Source organism: Pelecanus crispus, chromosome 26 (assembly GCF_030463565.1).
Source record: "Pelecanus crispus isolate bPelCri1 chromosome 26, bPelCri1.pri, whole genome shotgun sequence".
In the NCBI taxonomy this organism is placed as follows: Eukaryota; Metazoa; Chordata; class Aves; order Pelecaniformes; family Pelecanidae; genus Pelecanus; species Pelecanus crispus.
In genome coordinates, this window is record NC_134668.1 from 1,280,224 (window position 1) to 1,305,388 (window position 25,165).

The 25,165-nt window shown below is 59.1% G+C and overlaps 1 protein-coding gene across 1 annotated transcript; it reads left to right on the forward strand.

Moving 5' to 3' along the window:
• The first annotated feature begins 1,335 nt into the window (after positions 1 to 1,335).
• On the forward strand, positions 1,336 to 24,483 carry ANKRD52 (ankyrin repeat domain 52). The gene is made up of 28 exons (XM_075724909.1): positions 1,336 to 1,362; positions 5,715 to 5,798; positions 8,234 to 8,312; positions 9,570 to 9,640; positions 12,136 to 12,336; positions 12,481 to 12,568; positions 13,114 to 13,256; positions 13,423 to 13,635; positions 13,752 to 13,830; positions 14,420 to 14,534; positions 14,623 to 14,705; positions 14,795 to 14,912; positions 15,873 to 15,941; positions 16,255 to 16,395; positions 16,595 to 16,672; positions 17,005 to 17,116; positions 17,796 to 17,867; positions 18,319 to 18,520; positions 18,969 to 19,056; positions 19,211 to 19,328; positions 19,574 to 19,793; positions 20,438 to 20,525; positions 21,394 to 21,477; positions 21,676 to 21,821; positions 22,024 to 22,106; positions 22,605 to 22,687; positions 22,952 to 23,043; positions 24,109 to 24,483. Exons 1-28 carry the CDS (start codon positions 1,336 to 1,338, stop codon positions 24,351 to 24,353), a joined length of 3,222 nt encoding a protein of 1,073 aa, XP_075581024.1. The 3' UTR covers positions 24,354 to 24,483.
• Positions 24,484 to 25,165: the final 682 nt, after the last annotated feature.

A 25,165-nucleotide genomic window follows, 5' to 3' on the forward strand; every position in this document is an offset into this window, starting at 1 on the left:
CCCCGCGGTCCCCCGGGCCGGGCCCGGGGCTCCCCGCGTCCCTCCCGCCGGCGGCGGCCAGCGCCTGGGGTCCCGGCACACGGACCGGCCCCGGCGGGGCACAGCGGCCTGCGGGCCGCCCGCCTCTGCAAGCAGCGCCCGCCGCTGCGGCTCCCTTCTCCCGGGTGGAAATGTCAGCTGCTCGCGGGCTCCGCCGTTTTGGTTTCCCGGTTAGGGAACAGCCGGTTAACGACGGGTCCAATAAAAATAGCCCCGGCCCCAGCGCCTCCTCCTCTGAACGCGGCTCGGCCGGGCCGCAGCGGCGTTTCGAGGGACGGGGAGCGGCGGGAGCCGCGTGCCCCGTCACCGACCCTCGCTCCGGGCGCAGCAGCGGAGGCGATAAACCAGGAATTCCCCATCCCTGCGGGAACCGCGCAGCGGGAGGCACTGCGGGTTCCTTGATTTAACGTTATTTCCAAGCAGGGGATGGATGCGGGCTGGCCGGGCAACGCATCGAGCCTGCTCGCAGCGGGGGGCTGAGAGGGACGGCGGGGGCCAGAAGCGATTGGGGAGCAGGCAAAGCGATGCCCGATCCTGTAAAGAGCCCGGCCGCAGTGAGCGGGAAGCGTTTTACGGCATCCCGGGCGCTTGTGGGAGCAGGCATGGACGTGGCAGCAGCGGGGACACGGGCGGGCAGAGCTGCTGCCGCGACGCCAAGCCACCCTGCCAGTTCCGAGCAGCGGCACGGCTCGGCCATCGGCACGGCGGAGGGAAGGGGTTGCAGGGCGATGCCTGCGCACGTTGGTGCGGTCGACGCCCCGGTACCGGTAGCTGCCTGGGGGGAGACGGTTCCAGCCGGGCAGACCCCAGGGAGCGGGCCAGGTGGCAACGGCTCCTGCCAGGCTTCCCTCCGCCGTGCCTCGGCGGGATGCTCGGTGGGATGCTCGCCCACCGCCCCAGCTTCCCTCCCGCCTGGCGTGGGGGCCACGGGCTGGATTTTGGCCGGGGGAAGCAGCAGTGCCCACGGGGAAGCTGCTGCTCGGGGTGCAACGGGGGGGAGACCCGGGGATCCCCCGGGCCGGGGCGGGGGGCTCCCGCGGGGGCCCGCCTGCCCTCCCTGGGGACGAGGGGCCCGGGGCCGCCCTCCCGCAGACCCCGCAGGGGGTCCCGGCGGCCCGGCCCCCGGCTCCGCGGGCCCCGGTGATGGCGGCCGGCGGCGGCGCTGCGGCCCGGCGGCGGCGGCCGCTCCCCGGGCGGTGGGCGGGCCCAGCCGCTCCCCGCCCCGCCAGCCGCCCGAGCGGAGCCGCCGCGGCCGGAGCCCGATGCCGGGAGCTGGGCGCTGAGGGCGGCCCCGAGATGGGGATTCTCAGCATCACGGACCAGGTACCGCCGCCGCGCCCGCCCGCCGGCCCCCCGCGCCGCGCCCGGCCGCGCCGCCACGCCAGCCCGGGGATGCGCGGCCTAGTGCGCGCCGCCGCCCGCCCGCCACCGGGCCCGGCCCGGCCGCCGCCCCAGGCCGCGGCCCCCGGCCCGCCGCTGCGCGGGGCCGCCCGGCCCGGCCCCCCGCCCCCCCGCCGCTCGGGCCCGCCGGGCCTCCCGCGCCCACCCGCCGCAGTCCCGGCCCGGCGCAGGGCTCCCCGGGAGCCGGGCAGCCGGGCCCGGTGGGGGCGGGACCCCCGGGCCGGTACGGGCAGCACCCCGGGGACGGGGCCCCCCGCGGCAGGGAGCGCGGAGCCCCGAGGGGGGGACCCCCGCCCCGGGAGCCGCTGCCCCGGCGGGACGGGAGCCCCGGCTCAGGGCCCGGGGCCGCTGCGCCCCCGGCTGCCGCCCCCATGGTGGCCCCGCTGGGCGCTGGGGACGGCCCTGGGGTGCAGGGTGACCCCCCTCGGGTTTGGGGGACGGCCCTGGGGTGCAGGGGGATCCCCTCGGGTTTGGGGGACGGCCCTGGGGTGCAGGGTGACCCCCCTCGGGTTTGGGGGACGGCCCTGGGGTGCAGGATGACCCCATCGGGTTTGGAGACATTCTTGGGGTGCAGGGGGATCTCATCGGGTTTTGGGGACATTCCTGGGGTGCAGGGTGACCCCCTCGGGTTTTGGGGACATTCTTGGGGTGCAGGGTGACCCCGTCGGGTTTGGGGACGTTCCTGGGGTGCAGGGGGATCCCATCGGGTTTGGGGGACGGCCCTGGGGTGCAGAGTGTCCCTGTCGGGGTTTGGGGACATTCTTGGGGTGCAGGGAGACCCCATCGGGTTTGGGGACGTTCCTGGGGTGCAGGGGGATCCCATCGGGTTTGGGGGACATTCTTGGGGTGCAGGGTGACCCCAGGACTGTTTTGGGGGCATTCCTGGGGTGCAGGGTGACCCCGTCGGGTTTTGGGGACGCCCCTGGGGTGCAGGGTGACCCCATCGGGGTTTGGGGGATGTTGCTGGGGTGCAGGGTGACCCCGTCGGGTTTGGGGGACGATGCTGGGGTGCAGGGGGATCCCATCGGGTTTGGGGATGCCCCTGGGGTGCAGGGTGACCCCATCGGGTTTTTGGGACATTCTTGGGGTTCAGGGTGTCCTCATCGGGTTTGGGGGACATTCCTGGGGTGCAGGGTGACCCCATCAGGTTTTGGGGATGCTCCTGGGGTGCAGGTTGCACCCAGCATGGTTTTGGGGATGCTCATGGGGTGCAGGGTGTCCTCAGCATGGTTTTGGTGATGCCCCTGGGGTGCAGGGTGTCCCCATCGGGCTTTGGGGACACTCCTGGAATGCAGGGTATCCCCATTGGGTTTTGGGGATGCTTTGGGGTGCCAGGTGTCCCCATCGGATTTTGGGGTTGCCTTGGGGTGCAGGTTGTCCCCATCGGGTTTTGGCGACATTCCTGGGGTGCAAGGCATCCCCATTGGGTTTTGGGGACATTCTTGGTGTGTAAGGTGTCCCCGTCGGGTTTTGGGGATGCCCCTGGGGTTCAGGGTGTCCCCATTGGGTTTTGGGGATGTCTCTGGGGTGCAGGTTGCCCCAGCATGGTTTTGGGGATGCTCCTGGGGTGCAGGGTGTCCCCATCGGGTTTTGGCGATGCCCCTGGGGTGCAGGGTGTCCCCAGCATGGTTTTGGGGACGCTTGTGGGGTGCAGGTTGTGCTCAGCGTGGTTTTGGCGATGCCCCTGGGGTGCAGGGTGTCCCCATCGGGTTTTGGGGATGCTCCTGGAATGCAGGGTATCCCCATCGGTTTTTGGAGATGCCTTGGGGTGCAGGTTGTCCCCATCGGGTTTTGGGGACACGCCTGGGGTGCAGGTTGTCCTCAGCATGGTTTTGGAGATGCCCCTGGGGTGCAGGGTGTCCCCATCGGGTTTTGGGGACACTCCTGGAATGCAGAGTATCCCCATCGGGTTTTGGGGTTGCCTTGGGGTGCAGGTTGTCCCCAGCATGGTTTTGGAGATGCCCCTGGGGTGCAAGTTGTCCCCATTGGGTTTTGGCGATGCTCCTGGGATACAGGGTGTCCCCATCGGGTTTTGGGGATGCCCCTGAGGTGCAGGGTGTCCCCATCGGGTTTTGGGGACACTCCTGGAATGCAGGGTATCCCCATTGGGTTTTGGAGATGCCTTGGGGTGCAGGGTGTCCCCATCGGGTTTTGGGGTTGCCTTGGGGTGCAGGTTGTCCCCAGCATGGTTTTGAAGATGCCCCTGGGGTGCAGGGTATCCCCATCGGGTTTTGGGGATGCCCCTGGGGTGCAGGGTATCTCCCACGCCGGGTTTCAAGGCAGCCCCCACCCTGGTGCCGCCGGCGCGTGTCCCTCGCCCCGCTCCTGCCCTGCCCATCGCGGGGTCTCGCCCGGGACCCCCCGTCGCCTTCCCCCGGCTGGGAGCTGCTCCCGCAGCACGGACGCTGCCGCTCGTGGCCCTGCTTCCTTGGGCTCGATGGCCGTACCCCCAGCGTCGCCTTGGCTTGGACCTCCGCTCTTCCCTGCGTGTTTTTACATAAACCGCCTTTATCCACCTCGATTTTGGAGACTGGGGCTGCCGGCCCCTCGAAACCAAATATTTACGCCTGCCTCTCATCCCCCGCTCCTGCGGTATCGTTAATATAGCGAGCGTTTAAAGCCTGGCAGGGTGGATGAAGGAGGGGAGGGGTGAGGATGAGGGATTGATCTGTGATTTAAATAGAACTTTTTTTTTTTTTTTTTTTTTTTTTTGGTAACCAAAACATTTAGCTTTCCCTGTGAATGGTGGGTGGGTGTGTCAGACCCAGCACTGCTGCAAACCGCGCGCCACTGAAGACTGCTCAGGGCATAATTATCGTCTGCGATTCTTTCCCTTTTTTCTTTTTTTTTTTTTAAAAACCCTTTTTTTTTTTTTTTTTTAAATGTCTAACGAGTGATGCTGAGTCTGCTGCATTCCAGGGGAATGACTCACGCGTTCCCTCTGACCCGGGATGTGTTCCCCGTGTTTAACTGCTTTTACTTTGATGGTGGGGTGAGCAGATGAGCGTGAGGTTGGCTGGGCAGTAGGGACAAGAAGGGATTGCCTTGAAAACGAAGCTCCGTCGTTCCTCCGAGAGCTCAAGATAAGCGGGGCTCGCCGGTTTTGACTGTTAGATCCAGCCTTAGGCGTGTGGGCAGAGCTGGAAGGGGTGTGCCGGGGCTGCCGCGGCTCGCTCGGGGTGCCAGCACCCTGGACTTGCCGTGCAAAAAGCAGCAGAGGCTCGGATGGCCGGAGCAGGGAAGCGTCGGCTTTGGCAGCGATCGTGCGGTGCCAAGTGCTGAACGGGCCTAGAGCACCGCAGCCTCTGCCCCGAAGAGCCTGCTGCTGCGTGAAAATGGCGTTTTTAGGCCCGCGAAACAAGAAATGGGGTGCAGGGTTGTCGGGCGATGCCCGGAGGTTGGGCAGCACCTAACCCACCGACCTGCCCCGCCGCACGAACCGCTCCGGCAGCTCAGGCTGTCGGTTCTGCAGCCTGCGGCTCCGGCTGGCGCTGTGACCGGGGCTGGGGCTCTGCTCCCGGTTTTTATCGAGGTCTGCTAGGTAACTTCTTTGAGATGTGGGTAGCGGGAAACAGGAGGAGCGCCGGGCTGGGCTTTGCCGGGCTGGGCTTTGCCGGGCTGGGCTTTGCCAGGCTCTTTGTGCCGTCAGAGCCAGCGTAGCGTCGTAGGTGTTTCTCAAAAGATGGGAGAGCAGCAGTAAGTACTCAGCCTTCCTCAGGAGAGCGTGAGGCATCACCTAGTTGTGCCTTGGGAAACCTGATTCTCTGTCTGCAAAGATCTGGCTCGTACCGGGAGACTTCAGCCAGTTCAGAGGGAGGATTTTCTGGCTGTGGCTAAAGTTTTGGATAGTGGGTGCTGGACCTGCCTTCCGTATTCGGGTGCTGTGCGTGGAGAGCGAAGCTGTGCATGGGCACGCTGCTGGAGGCTCTGCGGGTGGGCTGCCGGTGCCGTGATCGGCGCTGCTCCTTGGACTTGGGAAGCGGGGAGGCTTTTCCAATGATTCCTTGGTCTGTTCACCAGTGAACAACCAAGAAAAGCACCTTTCCTGGCTTGAAAATTGGTCCCTGGTGCTGGCTGAGTCCACGGACGCGAGGAAGCTGTCGGGTGCTGCCGGTGGGCTCAGCTCCGGCAGCAGCAGGCGCGGGGGGCTCGTTTGCGGAGCGGGGTCCTGGCTAAATCAGGGTGGTGCGAGTCTCTGACGTGCCGCCACGCTGCCGGTTCTGCGCCCTCTGCGTGGTGCCACCTTCACGACTTGCTTCTCTTTTTCTTTGTAGCCTCCTCTGGTCCAAGCCATCTTCAACCGCGATATAGAGGAGGTGCGGTCGTTGCTGAATCAGAAGGAGAACATTAATGTATTGGTGAGTGCTGCCCGGCCGTGCGCGCTCCCCTTCCTTCACCCAGCTCTCCCCCGTTTCCTTCCCTGCAGTGCGGTTCTTCAGAGGGGAGGGCAGAGGCTCAGCGGGTGAGATGTGGGTGCCGTCAAGGGGGGGCTTTTTTTTGGCGAGGATGGTCAGAGCTGGGGTTTTGAGACAAAGATTTCTGGATTCTGCTCCTGGCTCGGCCACCATTTGCTGCTCAGCTTTGTCCTATTATCTCAATCTTGCCACCCGTAAGATGGGGCGCGTGGAAGACCGGGACTCCTGTCCCTCCCCAGGAGACGGCGAGAGCCTCCTAAAGCTCTCGGCCGTGCAGAGCATCGCCGGGAGGCTGTGGGCTGTGTGGGAGGACTTTTCACGGAAGCTTGGCTTTGCTGCCACGCCACTTTACCTTTTTCTCCTTTGGGATGGCGACCCAAAATAGTTTGGTGTGGACGCAGCAGGTCTGCCTTGTGAGAAGGTTGTTCCCCAGGGGGGAGGGAGGTTTTGAGCTGCTCAGCAAAGCTGGGTTCACCTCACAAGTGTTAGGAGGGGTTTCCGCCACGCTCCTCTTAAGCCTGATGGCAGAGGGTGGTTTTGATGCTCGTTCTGGAGCAGGCAGGGAGGCCGGGAGAGGCGGCCGCCGTTTGACATCCTTCCGGGTCCGCGAGTGGCCAGGCTGGCTCCTGGGGAGCAGCCCTTGGTAGCCCCGGTCTGGTTTGTCCTCGCGTGGGGACCAGGCTCCGGCGAGGGAAGGGGTGAAACCTGCCTGTGAGCGTTCCCATCTGACTTGTCAGCGTGCCTTCCCTTCATCTGGTTTACGAGCTTCCTGCTAACAAATCAGCGGCAGATGTGCAGATAAGAAACGCAGCCTGCTGCGACGCAGGCTGGCAGGTTGGCCAGCCCTGACTGCACCGGCCCGGGTCCCCCTGACATGGTGGCACAGTTGGACCAGTGCCGGGTCAGCAATTACCGCGCTCTCAGCCCAAAAGCCGGGCTAAGTTGTGAGCTCTGGGCAAGAGCAGCCTGTTCTGGTTCACTGTCTTGCTCTGCTCTGAGCTGCGGCGTTAACTGGGGCCCTGGTCTGCGCCGCTCCCAGCTGCGCGGCGGGCAGCTGCCGGCTTTTTGGCACGCTCCTGTTTGTTTCGCTGGGCGCTTGGTCAGGGCGTTCGCCCGACCCAGCCTGCGGAGCCGGTGCCGTTGCACACCCGATCCTTGTGATGTTAAACCCTGAGGTCAAGGGCAGCCGCTGCGGCCGCTGGCCAGTGTCCCGGGAAGGTGAGGACGGCCCCGCGCTGGTGCCCATGTGCCAGCAGGACTAACAATTCCATCGGATTGTAGCTTGTTACATGGAGATAGCGTGGGGATTTTTTTCCGTGACTGGTTCGGCTGGGGACCCAGCAGCTCTTCGTCCTCTCTTGTCAGGAGAGAGGGTTGGGATTGTTTTGCTGAGCTCTCGCGCAGCTGCTGAAGGAATAAAACCACAATTGTTAACACTTAATTTCCTTTTTGTGTGCAGGTTTAGAAATGTTGTTGCTTGTTCAGTGACCTGCCAGCTGGGTTTCGCTTTCACATCCTCCTGCCTGGTTGTGCCAGCACAAGTTGTTACCAAAAAAAATGAAACCACCACCATTTTACAAACAGTTTTTAACCTAATGACAAGGAATTAAATTTTTTTCCCGCGCCCCAAATACAAAATCTGGGGCTTGAAATGAATTGTGCTTGTCTGGCTTTCTGCTTGTTTGCTTCCTGGCTTTAGCATGTGGCATGTTCACCAAGGAAAGCCTGAACCAAATGCCTGGAGGCAGAGGTTACCCAGGGCCCGGCCCTGAGTAAACAGAAGTGAAAGGTATTTTTTCTTCGGCTAATCCAATCTAAGATCAGAGAAGGGTTTCTGCACCTTCCTGCCCTTCAGCAGCCGGCAGGTCTGAGTCTGGTTTCAGAGCTGTCTGTAATTCTGCGTGGTTTTTATTGTTGGCTGAGAGGATAAAAGTGTGCAGAATGGGACGGCCTGTGCACTGTCAGAGCGCAGCCAGGCTTTCATCTCGGATCGCAGAGTGCTTTGCAGATGTTCATTAAGGCCAGTAGCACCAGAGGCAGGTCAGGTTGGTCTCCGGGGAGCCAGCGGGGTTGTGAAATGAGTGGCCGGGGCTCACACGGCCTCGCCGTCTCGTGCTGGGGTTCTGGCCCAGGTACCCTTGGCTCTGGCCACCGGCTACACCCCAGCACCCGAGGAGCTCCGGAAGGGCTGCGCACCCCTGCAGCGTCGCAGGAGGGTGCTGGCTTTAAGCAGTTTTCTCCCTGTCCCGTGTCCCGAGATGCTGCACATGCTTATAGGGGTGTTGGGGCAGGCTGGAGCGGAGGAGGGATTGTGCTGTGAGAGATCTCCCTGCCCTCAAAGCTCACAGACGGTTTTTGTTTCTTACATCCCTGCTCAGGACCAAGAAAGACGAACGCCGCTTCATGCTGCTGCCTACATAGGAGATGTTGCAATCCTCGAGCTCCTAATCCTGTCAGGTAAGGGCCAAGGCTCGGGGCGCTTGGCTCGAGCACTGGTGCTGCCTTTAAGGCATCTTTCTGGTCTTAGGGGTGCAGAGCAACAGTTTTTGGTCGCCCTCCAAGCACCCGTGTGCTCATGCTTAAGCCAGTGGGGTTGCAGCCAGGGGAAGATTAGGAAACCTTGCCATAATCCTAAGAGGTTTGTTCAGACAGAGAAGTGTCTTGGAACTGAAATAGCAGAGGTGGAAACCAAGCCAGGAGGGGGATGTGTACAAGATGTTAGAAGGAGGTACTGGAGGAGGGTGCAGTGGGGTTGCACGCCTCGGAGACGCCTTCAACGGCAGGATGCTCAGGGGAGCAGAGTTTCACTTGCTCATGGAGAGGCATCAGCTAAAAAACCAGGGGATTTTGCTCAGTTTTGGCTTGTGTTACTTGGCGTAAAGCCCTTTGTTTCCCTCCAGAGACACTCAGCCCTATCCTTGGGTCCCGTGCCCATGCGGTGCAGACAGGGGAGTCTCCTCGTCCGCCGTTCACCGGTGCAGCGCCGCGGGGCACCGTGGGCTTTGCAGCTGCTTGCTGGTGGTGTGGGGGAACCCCGAGGCTGGCCCGATCCTACGTGACCCTCACAAGGAGAGACGGGGGGGAAAATCTTTTGCTGAGGGCTTTTAAACAGGATTGGGGATGTTCAGCTCCATCTGCAGAGCACGGGATGCCCTTACGTGCCGCGTGGAGGTTTTTTTCATGCCTGCGTGTTGAGTTCTCAGCAGCAAAGAAAGGCAGGGGCTTCAGGGGTCGTGGGACCTAAGTGCCTAGTGCAGGTCTGGAGCTGGGATGGCAGTAATCTGTCACCTTTCCTTTCTGATATGGAGATGCAGCTCACAGCGACCACGGCTCACAACGTGAAATGCTCTGTTTTTTTGACTCAAGTGGCCTTGTTTTAAAGTAAGGAGCAGAACTGCTCGCTGGGTCCTGTGGTGGTTTTTTTTGGCTCAGTGGAGAAGCCGGCACTCTGGGAGGTGTAGTCTCTTCAGTCTCTGCCTTGCTGTGTCCTTTGCAGTGCACCGGCACAGTCTCCCAAGGGGCGTAGCTTGTTCCTCTTCCAGTTCACGGAGTTTGTCCTCACCTAAAGCTCAGTGCAAGGTCCCCTCTTGCAGCAGAACTGGTGCTCTTGCCCGGCGGGTGCCTCAGAGGTGGCTGCAGACCTGTCCTGGGACCCTGGCGTGGGGCAGCCGGTCACCTCTCTGTCCCCTGACCCCTTCTTTTGTTCTTCCTCAGGTGCTAATGTTAATGCAAAGGACACTGTTTGGCTCACTCCGTTACACCGCGCTGCGGCTTCTCGTAACGAGGTAGGTTCCCTCTGGTTCCCTCTGCTCCTTGCATGGGGGTGGTGGCACCGATGGGAGGGGGGGACCGTGCATCTCCTCCATCTTGCCTGGTTTTGGCTGAGGTGGGTGTTCTCGTTAGAGTGGAGAGGGGATGAACGCATAATTCAGAGGCTGAAAATGAGAGCTGGAAAAAAGATCTCCTTGATTCCCTTCTCTCCATCCTTCAGGAGTTAGCACATCGGTTTTCCCCACAACATCCTCTTCCCTGCCTTTCCCTCTTTCCCCAGGGCTTTGTCTAATCCAGCATTACATTTCTTTGAAGGATGATGGGGCTCTTACCCTTTCCCTCGGGAGCCGATTCCAGTGGATTTTATTGGAAAGATTTCCTCACGTTTAGCTTTTGTGGGCTTAACTTCATCCCACTTAACTTTGTCCTGTTTTTTGTTGCTGGAGAGCAAGAAATTCTGTGGTCATGTTGGCTGGAGCCAGGGGATCAGAAGCCCTGACTCTGACATGCAGGGCAAGTTACCACATATCGACTGGTTGCATGAATTCTCTTAATCGGCAGCAGACACGGGATGAAACACATTAGTGTAAACCTCTACTGAAGGCATTTGCTGTGAACATGTGTGGACAGTTACTGCGGGTTGCTAAAGTACGGGAGCTCAGCAAGCAGAGACTGTTTCGCTGTCAGGTCTGAAGTGCTGAATTTGAGCACGCTCGTTTGCTTCTCTGCCTCGGCTCAGATGTGCTGGAGGGTCGCCTCCTTCATTCTATTCTTCCCTGGGCTGCTTGGCACAGGGCTCTGCCAGTGCCCTGCATGCCCAGCTCCTGCGAGGAGGCTTCCCGAAATGCCTGTGTGCTTCACAGCTTGTCCTGCCTAGAGCCTGCTCTCTAGGATTGCTGGATTTATGTACTTAGGACAAGAGGAAATGGGCTCAAGCTGCGCCAGGCGAGGTTTAGATTGGATATTAGGAAAAATTTCTTCACGGAAAGAGTAGTCAAGCATTGGAACAGGCTGCCCAGAGAGGTGAGGGAGTTACCATCCCTGGAAGCATTCAAAAAACGGGCAGAGGTGGCACTTTGGGACATGGTTTAGTCTAGTCTACCCTTGATTGGTTTATTGTGGACTTGGTAATGTGAGGTTAATGGTTGGACTGGATGATCTTAAAGGTCTTTTCCAACCTAAACGATTCTATGATTCTATGATACTGCGTGGCCGTTTCATGTGCTTCTCCCACCGGGAGTGGTATCAGCTAGCCCTGGGAGAAAAGAGCAAAGCAGTGAGCCGGGGGCTGGGATTGTTGGAAGCGCTGCCCCGGGGCTGCGTGGAAGCAGGTAGCCTGTAAATCGTAGCAAGGAAAACGTGGGGTTGCAGCAAACAGCCTCTACCAGCGAAAGGGGGAAATAATTATCAAATATAGGTCAGTGGGTCACATTTGTCATCCCCCAGGCGCTTCGCACCTTGTGAGTCATGGATGAACACTCAGTTACAGTTAAATCACGTGGCTCGGAGGTATTTCTCCCATGCCAGTACCCCCATTTCACAGCTGCCATCGGGTGGGATGAGCCCGGCTCATTCAGGTCCCACACACTGAGCTCCAGCCTGGAAGGAGCTGGAGCAGCCCAGGTGAGGGCTGGAGGATTTGTGTAGGGAAGATTCCTTCTCCCTGCTCATTCTTGGAGTGTCTCTCATGCTGTCTTTACTTCTCTCACCCTTTCCCTGTGATAATGTGCTGAAACACGGCCATACTTGGGCTTCACATGTCACTGGGGACATGAAAGCAAACAAGCTACAACTACCTGAAAGGAGGTTGTGGTGAGGTGGGAGTCGGTCTCTTCTCCCAAGTAACAAGCGATAGGATGAGAGGAAATGGCCTCAAGCTGTGCCAGGGGAGGTTTAGATTGGATATTAGGAAAAATTTCTTCACAGGAGTGTCCAAGCATTGGAACAGGCTGCCCAGAGAGGTGGGGGAGTCCCCATCCCTGGAGGGGTTCAAAAAACGGGCAGAGGTGGCACTTTGGGACATGGTTTAGTGGGCATGGGGGTGTTGGGTTGATGGTTGGACTGATGATCTTAGAGCTCCTTTCCAACCTTAATGATTCCTAGTTTTACTTTCATTAAAAAATAATCCAGCCACCAAGCCAGGAAACATGAAATTGCTACTCTGCCCTTAATTGGTTTAGTGTGGACTTGGCAGTGTTGGGTTAATGGTTGGACTGGATGATCTTAAAAGGCTTTTCCAACCTAAACGATTCGATGTTTCTATGATTCTAAGTCCTTTCCTTTGACAGAGTTGGGGGAAGCCGTACTTGTGAGCACGCAGTGCAGTTTCAGCTCAGCCCCGCAAGGGCCGCTCTGGCTCTCGGGGCTGTAGGCTGGTGTGGATCTGGGCAGCCCTGTGTGTGCTGAAAGCATGAGGTGGACTGAGCTGCAGCTTCCCCTGCCTGGCTGGAGGGCTTCTGCGGGCTCCAGCAGGTTGGGTTAGAGCTCTGCTTTCCTCTGCTCCTGCTAGAAGGCACTTCACCTCCTCCTGAAGCACTCGGCAGACGTCAATGCCCGCGACAAGTATTGGCAAACGCCTCTGCACGTCGCCGCTGCCAACCGGGCCACCAAGTGCGTGGAGGCCATCATCCCCCTGCTGAGCACTGTCAATGTCGCGGACCGCACGGGCCGCACGGCGCTGCACCACGCCGTGCACAGCGGCCACCTTGAGGTGGGCGAGGAGGGTTTGGGCGCAGGGGGTCCCACGTACGTCCCCCTTCCTGGGTCTGGGCTTTGCAGGTGCCGAAGGCGCCTGTGCCTGCGCAAGCAGGGAGGAATGGCAGCCTTGCCTCTCTCACTGCTTCTCCCCATCTAGATGGTGAACCTGCTGTTGAACAAAGGGGCCAGCCTGAGTACTTGCGACAAGAAGGACCGCCAGCCCATCCACTGGGCAGCTTTCCTAGGTAGGTTTTCCCCACGAGCATCGTTCCGGTTTCTGAACAAAGCATCTCTCCTATGAGGAAAGGCTGAGACAGCTAGGACTGTTCTGCCTAGAGAACAGAAGGTGCAGGGGGATCTTCTTAATATATATAAATACTTGAAGGAAGGTGTAAAGAAGATGGAGCCAGGCTCTTTCCAGTGGTGCCTTCTGACAGGACCAGAGGCAACAGCACAAACTGAAACACAGGAGGTTCCCTCTGAACATCAGGAAACACTTTTTTTGCTGTGAGGGTGACTGAGCACTGGTACAGGTTGCCCAGAGAGGTGGTGGAGTCTCCACCCTTGGAGATATCCAAAAGCTGTCTGGGCACGGTCCTGCGCAGTTTGGACCAGATGACCTCCATAGGTCCCTTCCAACCTCAACCAGTCTGTGATTCCGTGATTCTTCTCCCACGTTGCTTGCTGCCGATGGATTCACCTTTCAGGGTGGTGGGGCTCCCCAGAGGCCACTGTGCCCAGGTCTCTGTTTTCCGGGGTCCCCTGGCTCTTACCGTTGTCTCCCGGACAGGGCATTTGGAAGTTCTGAAGCTGCTGGTGGCCCGGGGAGCTGATGTGATGTGTAAGGACAAGAAGGGCTACACCCTGCTGCACACTGCGGCAGCCAGCGGCCAGATCGAAGTCGTGCGTCACCTGCTGAGGCTGGGAGTCGAGGTAAGACCCCCGCGGCCATGAGCAGGGTGGGCTCGGGTGCAGGCCAGTCTGGAGACAGGAGTAGGAGAGGGTGCTGGGTGGTGGCAGGAGCCCTCGCTGGTTCTCAGCTGCCTTTTTTTTTTTCTTCCTAAATCCCCAAATCCTCTGGGGTTTGTTGCTCCCACAGATCGATGAACCAAATTCCTTCGGTAACACTGCACTTCACATTGCCTGTTACATGGGCCAAGATGCCGTGGCCAACGAGCTGGTCAATTACGGCGCCAACGTCAATCAGCCTAACGAGAAGGGCTTCACCCCTCTGCACTTTGCTGCCGTCTCCACCAATGGGGCCCTGTGCCTAGAGCTCCTCGTGAATAACGGGGCCGATGTCAACTTTCAGGTCTGGCGCCGAGGGCTTGAGCTTGGGGATGGGGGGAGCGGGGACCCGCTGCCCGAGGGAGGAGCTCAGGGAGGGTGGTGGGAAGCCTGATGCGATGGCGTTTCTGCTCTCCGCAGAGTAAGGAAGGGAAGAGCCCTTTGCACATGGCTGCCATTCACGGACGGTTCACGCGTTCGCAGATCCTCATTCAGAACGGTGAGTAGCTTCTTCCTCCAGCCCTGGCTTACCCCAGCCTTCTCTTGTGCTTCTCAGCACCTGCCTCCCGGACCTCCCTGTGTGTTTGCTTGGAGGGTTTAAGAGCTCTACAATTATCACTCAAATTCACTCTCTGCTCCTGGGGCTGTTGCCAGCGGCCCTGTGCTGCTCGGGGGTGGCAGGGAGCATACGTGCCCTCAAGGGCAGCGAAGTGCAGACCAGGGGACTGAAATTCCAGCCAGGTCAGAGCTGCCGTGGCCAAAGAACTGCCACGTCCAGCCTGAAAGACAATATTCTTGTAAGACGGCTGCAGGCTGGCAGACACCCCAGGAGTTCAGCCGGAGACCTCCGGGGCTGAACGCATCCCATCCTGGGGCGAGAGGGAGAGACCTAATGCCCTGGGTTTGCAGGATACGAGTGGGCTCTCAGCTCAGAGAGCAGTGTACAGCTCTCCTCCTGCACGATGCTGAATGGACTCGAGTTGTTAGCCATGTCCCTGAGATGGGGACGTGGCCGTCGGAACAGTCTGGGCTGCTCGGGACTGGAAGGCAGAGACCCGCTGGCAAAACACTTGGCTTTTCCTTTCTAGGCAGTGAGATTGACTGTGCTGACAAATACGGCAATACCCCCCTCCACGTTGCTGCTAGATATGGCCACGAGCTGCTAATTAGTACTTTGATGACGAATGGTGCTGACACTGCAAGGTAAGGAAGGACTCTTCCTCCCTTTCCCTGCCCTGGGCTGGAGGATGCAGGAATGGTCCGGTCTGACTCCTTTCTTGTCTCCTGGCAGGCGTGGGATCCACGACATGTTCCCTCTGCACTTAGCTGTTCTCTTTGGATTTTCAGACTGTTGTCGTAAGCTACTTTCCTCAGGTGAGTGGCTGGGCTGCCCCTCCTGCGGCGGGGGCAGTCGGGGGAGCCTCGAGCACCTCCCTGACTCCCTGCCCCTCCTGCCATCCCAGGTCAGTTGTACAGTATCGTCTCCTCGCTGAGCAACGAGCACGTGCTGTCTGCAGGCTTCGATATCAACACGCCTGACAACCTCGGGAGGACTTGCCTCCACGCTGCTGCTTCTGGAGGGTGAGCTGTGCATGGGGCGCTGGTCCCACGTTGCGTGCGGGAAGGTCGCTGCCTGCCCCCAGCCCAAACCGTAACCCTCCCACCCACCCGTGAGCTGCAGCGTGGGCAGCCCAGTGCAGCGCTTTGGTCAGGACTGGGAGTCGGACCCCTGGGTGCCGTTCCCAGCTCAGAGACAGAAGGGAGACCTGTGTTCAGAGCAGGAATGAAAATGGAAACCTTTTGGCCCTGTTCTGCTGCTGACTCTGTGACTCATCCCAGTCGCTCCCCTCCATGGCTGTTTACCCATCTTTAAAATGGGGCTAAAATGCTTCCTTGGCTGGGGGTTCGTGATGGGCTCACAAGCTGATGCCTGAAAAGCAGCAGGGATTTAGCTGGCTGTGTAAATGCCTCGTATTGTTTGCCAGGGAGTTTGATTTCACGCGACGCGTCGAGAGCGAACGTGGCTGCAGCGATATGGCAGAGGTGTAGGGTCCCGTCAAGGACCTTGTTTCTGTTATGTCTGTACGATGCTTGAGAGCCAGTCACGGAGCCGTCCTTCGGCATCGCAGCGCTGTCACCCTGCCTGAGCGGTGGGGACAATGCACTGACGCAGAAGCCAGAAATCCTAGATCTTTTTTGTAGCATAAAATCCAGTGCGTCAGCTGCACTAATGCCATAGCTAATGTCTTTCTGTAATTGCCTGGTTGTTTGAGAGCTCCATGCAGCGCACGATAGCGCCGGTAAGGCAGGAAGCATGAAGGGTTATTTCACTGGAGAGCAGGGAAGAGCTTTGTGTATGCAGCTTCCAGCCACGGCTGCGGCTCTTACGCTGCCCAAAGATGACAAACTAAATTGAGCTTCGGCACGTCCAGGCTGTGTGGGTGAGAAGCGTAGCTGTCTTGTCTGCAACTAGGAGGAGTTTGTGTTCCTGCCGTGGTCCCTTCTGGTCTGTGTCTAACTCGTCTCCCTCCCTCCTTGTAGGAACGTTGAATGTCTTAATTTGCTGTTGAGCAGCGGTGCTGACTTGAGGAGGAGAGATAAATTTGGAAGGTGGGTGTGCTGTGGGCCTTGCAAGGGAGCAAGGGTGATTCCGCCAGCCCTAAACCAGCTGGAGCCCATGAGCCTGGGTTTGGGTTGGGATGTTCCTAACACCTTTGCTGCATTTGGTGTCTAAATCCGCTTCCTTCACCCCCTCTCACCCCAAGGGGTGCAGCTCTGGCTCTTCAGAAGGAGCTGCTAACCCAAACCCTTGAGCCAGAGCAGGGTGCAGCTCGCTCCCTGCGTCCTGCCTTGCTGCTGGGCAACTTTCTCCGTCTGTGACAGGCAGTGCTGCTAAGCCCCCTTGTCCTTTCCCCCTTCCCAGGACTCCACTGCACTACGCAGCTGCCAACGGCAGCTATCAGTGTACGGTGACGCTGGTCACAGCAGGAGCCAGTATTAACGAGGCTGACTGTAAAGGCTGTACCCCCTTACACTATGCTGCTGCTTCGGACACGTACAGGAGGTGAGCATCATGGGGGGCGCGCGCTCCTCGCTGCTGGGGCTGGGGACGATGGCACGCTGCTGGGCGGTGATGCTCTGCTGTTCCCTGGCCACCTCCCTGCGGCTGGCGCTCGGTGGTTTGCGAAGAGGGGAGCGCTTTGAGGAGCGTGGGTAGGAGCGGGGGGTAATCAGCAAACTGATGCAGCTCTGTGACCTTTCAGAGCAGAGACTCATTCAGGAAACAGCCATGACACTGATGAGGAGCCACTGAAGGAGTCCAGGCTGAAGGAGGCATTCTTGTGAGTCCGCACCCCAGCCCCATCTGGCAGTTGTTTGTTGTTTACCCCTTCCCTGGACCCCTGCATGCAGTCGCTAGAAATAGCTTGCTTCTGCTTACGCCGAAGTGAGCAGTGATGCCTTGGAGGAAACATCGGCTGATATGATTCTCGAGGCAAACCTGGCCATCGCTTCCTGGTCCTTGCTTCCAGTGGGCTTTGCGTGCGCTCCGCATCTTGAGGGGATTAGTACAGCATCTGCTATGGGATCAAAGCTGGGGGGGGGGGTCCCTGCAAAGCTCTGCCTCTCCGATCTCCCCTTTCTCTTCATCTTCCCTTTCTCTTGCTCACTGCAGTTGTTTAGAGTTCTTGCTGGATAATGGTGCTGACCCATCCCTCCGGGACAAGCAGGGATATACCGCTGTCCACTATGCAGCTGCGTACGGCAACAGGCAGAACCTCGAACTGGTGAGTGAGCCGGAGAAAACCCCCCGTGCTGCCAGGAGACGGGGGGAGGTCCCCCCTAAGGAACGTGTCGGGCCCTACGGTGTCCAGGTGTGGCTAAAGGACTGCATGTGTTGTAGGCACTACGGCGTCAGGGTTTGCCCAGGAGGAAGGGAGGTGGGTTTGATTAAAAAGCATGGGGACTCTTGGGGAGCTGTCGTGTGAGGAATGCCACAGAGGAAAGACCTGGGCCTGAGTGAGATGCCCGAGAGAAAGGAGCTTTGTTACCCGGCACAGGGTGGCATACGGATGTCTTGTTTAAATCCCTGGCAATAGAGCAAGGTTGGGCTTTTAAAAGAAAGCCTGGAGACCTGTGCCAAGGAAGAGCTTTTGCAGTACAGAAAGTGCCTTGTAACTGTCTGAAATGCCTGCATTGTTGCAGGGTAAGCTTGCAGCCACGTGGGTATAGGAAATCATATGAGTATTCTGGATCATATGAGCTTCTGGATAGCAGGGACTTGATGTGCCTGTCTGTGCAGGGCCCAAAGCCAGGTTAAGGAAGGTCCCTTCCTGAAATTCAGATCATTCTGAAGCAGATGAGCAGGTTTTCTAACCCCTCTGCAGCCTGCTGGTGGACAGAGTGTCCGTCAAAGCCTCCGTGAGTCCAGGGTCAGTTATGGTTTTGTCTTGTTGCTGTTTGCAGCTCCTGGAAATGTCTTTTAACTGCCTGGAGGATGTGGAAAGCACCATTCCAGTCAGCCCTTTGCACTTAGCTGTAAGTACAGCTGGCCCAGCCCCGGGGTTGCGGAGGGCGCTTGGCTCCGTGCGGGCTTCACGCTGAGCCCTGGAGAGGTGCCCGCTCCTGGGCAGCGCGGGCTGGGCCCCTGCAGCTGTGGGTGCTGAGCGGGGCAAAGGAGGAAAAGCACCGGTGGCTGGGGAGCGGCTTTCCCCATAGACCGTCGGTCAAAGTCCCTTTGATCTGTATGTTAAACTCCGTGCTCTCTCCAGGGCTTTTTGGTTGCTGCTGTTTGGAGCCACCTCCCTTGTCTGCGTGTGGGCAGGGCCAGGCGTGGGCGCAGGCTTTGCATGGGACCGGGGTGCAAACGAGAGGCAATGGCCGGGCTCATCTGGCTGGAGGGACCCAGGGAGCAGGAATTGTCCTGGGGAGGGACTTCTGGGTGCAGCCTCTCCAGGCACTGCTTTAACATGGTCTGCTTTGTCCTCAGGCCTATAATGGTCACTGTGAAGCCCTAAAGACACTTGCCGAAACCCTCGTGAACCTCGACGTGCGGGACCACAAGGGACGGACGGCACTGTACCTCGCCACGGAGAGAGGCTCCACGGAGTGCGTGGAGGTGCTCACCAGCCACGGCGCGTCCGCTCTGGTGAAGGAGAGGAAGAGGAAGTGGACCCCTCTCCATGCTGCAGGTGACGGAGGGCGGACGGGGCTGGGGGTGGTGAGGGAGTGTGCCCAGAGCCCTTCCAGCCGTCGGTGCCGCCGCTGCCGAGGATGCTTTTCCACCCGGCTGCTGTTTGGGGAGAGGGAAGGGGCTGTGGTTTAGGACGATGCTTAGAGGCAGGATGGGGCCAGCGCAGCCTGCTGTGATGTGCCAGCAGAAGCTGCGGGTCCAAGTGGCTCAGCAGCGGGTGGGAGAGAAGACGCCAGCAGCTTCTGCGCGCACGTGCCTTCAGCTCGGCCTGCGCACGTGCTCATCAATCCTGTAGCCTAGCAACCACATAACGAATTTGCTCGGCCACGTGTGCCTGGCTGCTGGGCCCAAGCCCCTTCCTTTGGTTTGCGGCGGCGGCTGGAAGGAGGGGACGCATCGGTACGTGTGTGTGTGTGACTCCTCCTTTCCTCGTGTGTTGTCTCCAGCTGCCAACGGGAACACTGATTCCCTGCACCTCCTGATAGACAGCGGGGAGCGGGCAGACATCACCGATGTCATGGACATCCACGGCCAGTGAGTTTGTCCGGATGTTTCTCTTGGGATCTTGCGTGGCACAGGGTCAGGCCCCTTGCAGGGTGGCTGGGACGGGGGAGAGAGGGCAGTGCTTGAACGCAGCTGATTTCCGAGCCCGCTCTCCTCTCTGCTGCCTCTTCCCCCCGCCCTGCAGAACCCCACTGATGCTGGCGATCATGAACGGCCACGTTGACTGTGTCCACCTCCTGCTGGAGAAGGGATCCACAGCCGATGCAGCGGACAAGAGGGGACGGACCGCCCTGCACCGAGGGGTGAGTGCGTCCCTGGGACCGGGGCGGGCCTGGAGCCCTGCAGCTCCTGCTTGTCCTCCTGAGCAGAGGCTGCTTCCAGAACAAGCAGGTGGTTTCTTTTTTTGCAAAAGCCCTCGGTGAAAGAGCCCATTTTCCCTTCCTGAGATGCAGCATTTGAGAAGGAAGCTGTGGAAGAAGGGCGTAGCTCTGTTGTGAAATGATTGAAGGGTGAGATCTGACCTCCTGGTCCTCTTTCCCGGCCACAGGCTGTGACGGGCTGTGAGGACTGCCTGGCTGCCCTGCTGGACCACGATGCCTTTGTTCTGTGTCGGGATTTCAAAGGCCGGACCCCGATCCACTTTGCGTCGGCATGCGGGCACTTAGAAATCCTGAGGACCCTGCTGCAGGCAGCCCTCTCTACTGACCCTCTGGACTCTGTGGTGGACTACAGCGGTTACTCACCGATGCACTGGGCTTCATACAGTGGTAAGGACCTGGGCTGCACCCCTGCCCTCCTCTGCTCTGCTCTGGCTGTTGATGGGGAGGAGGGAACCAGGCAGAGCCAGGCTATCCCTCTGTCCCCAACTGCTTTGGGAGCTGTCAGCCCAGCAGCGAGTTCAGTCTGGTGGAAGGGACTGCACAAATCTGCGAGAGAGGCAGGGAGTTTTTCTCCCCCTGCCAAGCTCCTTAAAAAAGGAATGAAATATGAAAACAGCTATTATAGAACAGCTGAGGCTGCTTCCTCCAGGACTGCTGGATTTATAGGATTCCTTGGCCGTCACCCTGGCTGCAGGGAGTGGTGGGACTGATACGGCAACAGGAAGGGATGTCTCAGCATTTCAAAGGGAAGCGAGCAATGTGGCTGTAAAGTCCTTCAGGAGATGGTGTGGAATTAGAAACCTCCTGAACTGCAGCAGCTTTGCTGCCAGAGGGGAAACAAAACCGCTGCCTCTGTGCTGGGGAACGGGTTTGTTTGGGTGCTTCGGTGCTGCTGGTGCTGTGCAGCCTCTGGGGCCTCCGGCTCTTTGGACGTGGGGACAGCCAGAGGGGCCTTCAGTCCCTTCTTGCTCTCTGAAGGCGAGGAACCGCAGGCTGGGTACTGATGTATTTCTGTCCCTCTCTCCTCACAGGGCACGAAGATTGTCTTGAATTGTTACTTGAACACAATCCATTTGCGTACCTAGAAGGAAACCCCTTTACTCCATTGCACTGTGCAGTGTAAGTGGCGCCTGCGACCTGCCCTGGGTTCTTCCCAGCCAGGTGATGTGGGAGAAGGGGACGCGTGGTCTGAGTGGAGGAGCTCCGAACCCTGCCCTTCTTACCACGGGCTCTTTCCTGGGTGGCAGCAGCTCCTCAGGGTGGTACTGCCCACTCATCCCAGCTCCCTCGTGGCAGGGAGGTGGTTGCTGGACTGCTGGAGGTTCTCAGTAAAGCAGCTGCCTCGTTGGCTGCGCGCCGCACGGCCAGGGCTGTCATGTACCAGACCCCCATGCCAGCAGGCATTCAGCTCGATGGAGCTGCCAAGGGCTGCTGGTTCAGCCCTTGCCGGCCCTCTTGGATGGCTCATCTCTGCTCTTTGGTTATGGAGCATCTCCGGAAATCTCCAGGCTTCCCGTGAGGCTCTGGAGATGGGCTCTGGTGGGAGAAGGGCTCCACGTTGTCCCAAGCCTTCTTCCTCAGAGGTGTCTGGGGCAGCATGAGGATGATCCCTGGGGTCCCACGGGGCACAGAGGGGTTTGGGGCTGACGGCGATTCCCTGGCTCTGCAGCTGGCAGAGGAAGGAGTGTGCTGCCCTGGGCAGCCGTGGAGGGATGAGGAAGGTGGAGGCATTGCCACGTTCTGCCTGGGATGGGCCTGGTGCATCCTTGGGACCCGTAGCAGCAAAGGCATGGGCCAGGCTGTTGTCTGCCATGGTACTGTGTTTTCTTGAGTAATACCGAGAAGGGTGAATGGGTGTTTTACCCTAAACAACTCCAGACCAGCTGCTGTTTGCCTCTGAGCCCCAGGAACGTGCTGCTCCCTCCCACTGCAGATGTGCTAATGCTGCTAAATCTTGTTCTAACTTTCCTGCTTGTCCCCACCACAGAATTAACAACCAGGACGGCACTGCTGAAATGCTGGTGGAAGCATTAGGTGCCAAGATTGTTAATAGCAGAGATGCCAAAGGAAGGTGAGCGCAGACTCATTCCTCTCCTGTCACCCGCTCCCCAGTGCTGCTGGGTGGTGGCTCTGACTCCCGCAGTGATTTCCACACGACTTCCCAGGGCACAAAGGGACTCTGACGTCCCCAAACGTGTCCATAGGCCTGGGCAGTCTTGCTGGGGTGGGTGCTGTGCCCTCCTCTTTACCCGCTCTCTCGTCTTCCCAGGACACCCCTTCACGCTGCTGCCTTTGCAGACAACATCCATGGTTTACAGCTGCTTCTGCGCCACCAAGCCGAGGTGGACATGACTGACAAGCTGGGGAGGACTCCCCTCATGATGGCTTCTGAGAACGGGCACACTGCAGCAGTCGGTATGTGGCTGGCACCCGCTTTCCCCACTCTGGGGTGCAAACCTCCCTGTGCCTCGTCTGTAACCGGGTCCCGTGGGAGCCGGCCGGTCCCTCTCCTCGTAGGCGCGCTGGGACAGCTGCCCCCTCAGCACACGGCCACTGCCCCACACGGCCGGGCTCCATGCCGCTGCTTCTCAACAGCAGCTGTCCCTCCTCGTTTCAGAGTTCCTGCTGTACCAAGCAAAAGCAAATATAACTGTGCTGGATGTCAACAAGAACACAGCTCTTCACCTGGCCTGCAGCAAGGTAGGGAGACAGCCGCTCACAGCCGGGATTGCAGTCACCCTCACCTTCAGCCTTGCCACCTTCATGAGAGGGGTTGGCCACCTACTCCTGCCCCACCAGAGCAGAGGTGCCCTGGGCTTGCTCTGCCTGCCTGCTAACCTGTCTTGACCCGTACGGATGCTCCTGATTCAGTTTTGAGCAGCTTAGGTTGTAGCACAGACCCCCTCTCTATTTTTCCTGGGGATGCCCTCTCTGAGCTCAATGTGCTTCCTGGGTTGTGGTGGGAGCAGGAGGCTTGTGATCAGCGTGTCCACGCAAAGGAGATGCTGCAGAAGAGATGGAGGGGACAGCAGCTTGTCTTCTCAGGCCCCGCCAAAGTGGTGAACTGTTGTAGAAAGTCGGGTTTAGGGAACGTTTCTGTATCCCGGGGAATCACGTTCCGCTCGGACAGCGCCAGGTCCCCTCCACTGCCCCTGCATTCCTGCTCGTGCACTATAAACAGTCTGGTCTCCTTTCCAGGGTCATGAAAAGTGTGCCTTGTTGATCCTGGGGGAAACCCAAGACCTTGGCCTTATCAATGCAAGTAACAGTGCTCTGCAAATGTGAGTATTTGGACAGCTGGCACCAGTGGGGAAAAAACTGGAAAAACGGGGCTTTGCTGGGTGGGGGGCGATGCCCTGGCGAAAGGGCGGCGGTAGGAGCTCTGCTCCTGCTTGGTGCGCGCAGTGAGCGTGCGAGCAGGTAAGCTCAGGAACGGTCAAGTGTCTGCCCTCAAAGCCGCTCGCAGGGGCCCCTTGTTTTAGCACAAGGTGTTAAAAGCGGGTGGCTCCGCTGCCGGGTTAACGCTGCCTTTCCCTCTCCCCGAGGCCGCTCCACATCGCAGCTCGGAACGGGCTGGCCTCCGTCGTCCAGGCCCTGCTCAGCAGAGGTGCCACTGTGCTGGCTGTGGATGAAGAAGGTGCGTGTTCCTCGCGGGCGCCCAGGGCGGGTTCGGCGTGACGCCCCTGGGGCGCGGGGGCTGCCTGGGGAAGTGCTCGGCCAGGATCGGAAGGATTTCCGCATCCTTTCCGTGGCCGAGCAGCACGTTCTCAGCTCGTGGCATCGCAGGAACAGCCTGGTTGAGGACGTTAGCACCCTGCGATCCCCTGTAAAAGCATTTCCAGGTCCCCCAGGTGTTTGAAATATGTCTTTTGCCCCCTGTGCATCTTCTGGTGGCTGGCTGGCTCTCCAGCCAGGCGCAAAACCAGCCCAGCCTGAGCCAGCAATAAGCTGTTGACTCACTTGCAAGTTGGCAGAAACTGGTTGCTGTGGCCAGCAGCTTTTTCTCCCGGCAGAGTTCTTGCTCTGCTGGAATACCTTGAAGTTGCGAAAAATACCATCGCGTCTGCCGTGCTGCCAGGGCTTCTGAGGCTTTTTATTTGTCTCCTGCTGATCCTGGCACGCTTCAAAGCGGTTGCTGCCATCGCAGGGATTACCAGTGCCCAGAAGCAGGGTCTTTTGAGATAAAGACAAATAGGTGTCCTGGCCCCTCAATGCAGGGGTGACAACTGCCCCGATCATAGAATCATTTTGGTTGGAAGAGACCTTTAAGGTCATCCAGTCCAACCATTAACCTACACTACCAAGCCCACACTAAACCAATCAAGGGTAGACTAGACTAAACCATGTCCTGAAGTGCCACCTCTGCCCGTTTTTTGAACGCTTCCAGGGATGGTAACTCCCCCACCTCTCTGGGCAGCCTGTTCCAATGCTTGACCACCCTTTCCATGAAGAAATTTTTCCTAATTTCCAACCTAAACCTCGCCTGGCGCAGCTTGAGCCCATTTTCTCTTGTTCTATCGCTAACTACATGGGAGAAGAGCCCAACACCCCCCTCACTGCACCCTCCTCTCAGGGAGTTGTAGAGAGCGATCAGGTCTCCCCTCAGCCTCCTCTTCTCCAGGCTGAACAATCCCAGTTCCCTCAGCGTTCCACGGGGCAGGCGCCCGTCCGGAGCGCTTCTTCACCCCCGCCTTTGTTTTAGGTCATACCCCAGCCTTGGCATGCGCCCCCAACAAGGACGTTGCCGACTGCCTGGCACTTATCCTCTCCACCATGAAGCCTTTCCCACCTAAAGACGCCATCAGCTCTTTCAGCTTCAACCTCCTCAAGAACTGCGGCATCGCAGCCAAAACCGCCGCCTGCGGGGCCCTGCCCAACGGCAGCACCTGCCCCTACGGCAAGGACCGGCACAATGCCATCGGCTTGGACGGCTGTTACTCGGAGTAGCTTAAACTATGGGTGACCTAATATCTTATTATATTTATTTAGAAATTCTATAAATATAGGGCACTTTAAAGGAGAACAAGACTGGGCAGGCCTTCTAGCGTGGCCGGATAGGCCAAGAGTTCAGAGCTTCCTCTTCTCGCTGGGTTGCCAGCGCGGTGCCAAAGCTGTTAATTGGTTTAACGAGCAGCTGGCGGTGCCGTTCCCGTCCTCTGCCCCTTCTCGATCCTCTCCCCGTCGGCACGTGCTCGCGCCCCGCCGACGGCAGGGCAGGGGACGGATGCTGCGGGCTTAGGGCTTCGCCCGGCCGAGACGAGGCGGGTGCCACCAGACGGGAAGGGGGTTCGTCCCCCGACTTTTGGGGTGGGTCGACATCGGTTCCGGTGTTTTCCGGTGCCCCGCGCCAGCCCCCCGCCCTGCCTCGCCTCCGGGGCTGCCCCGATCCCTCGCTCCGTCCAGCCGGGACAGGGAAGCCTGAACTCTTGGTGGGATGGGGGGTGGGAGCCTTTGGGAATTGGCTGGTCGTGCAAGCGCTGGGGTGGGTGTTAGCTCCTGGCCAAGTGCCACTGTAACTGCTCCTCTCTCGCAATCACTTTTTTTCCTCACGCTCATCCTTCGATTCCAATACAAACACTTGAATCAAGATCTACTGTACCTGGGACACTAAAATATCCTTTTGGCAGCTGTCATTTATATGCAAAAACGGGTGCTGCTGCCCAACCCCGCGGTCGGCTGGCTGCGGATGCGCTGCTGGAGCCTCCCTCCCCACACCAGGCACTTTAGGGATTCTGTTGGTTGGTTGTTTTTTTTTTTTT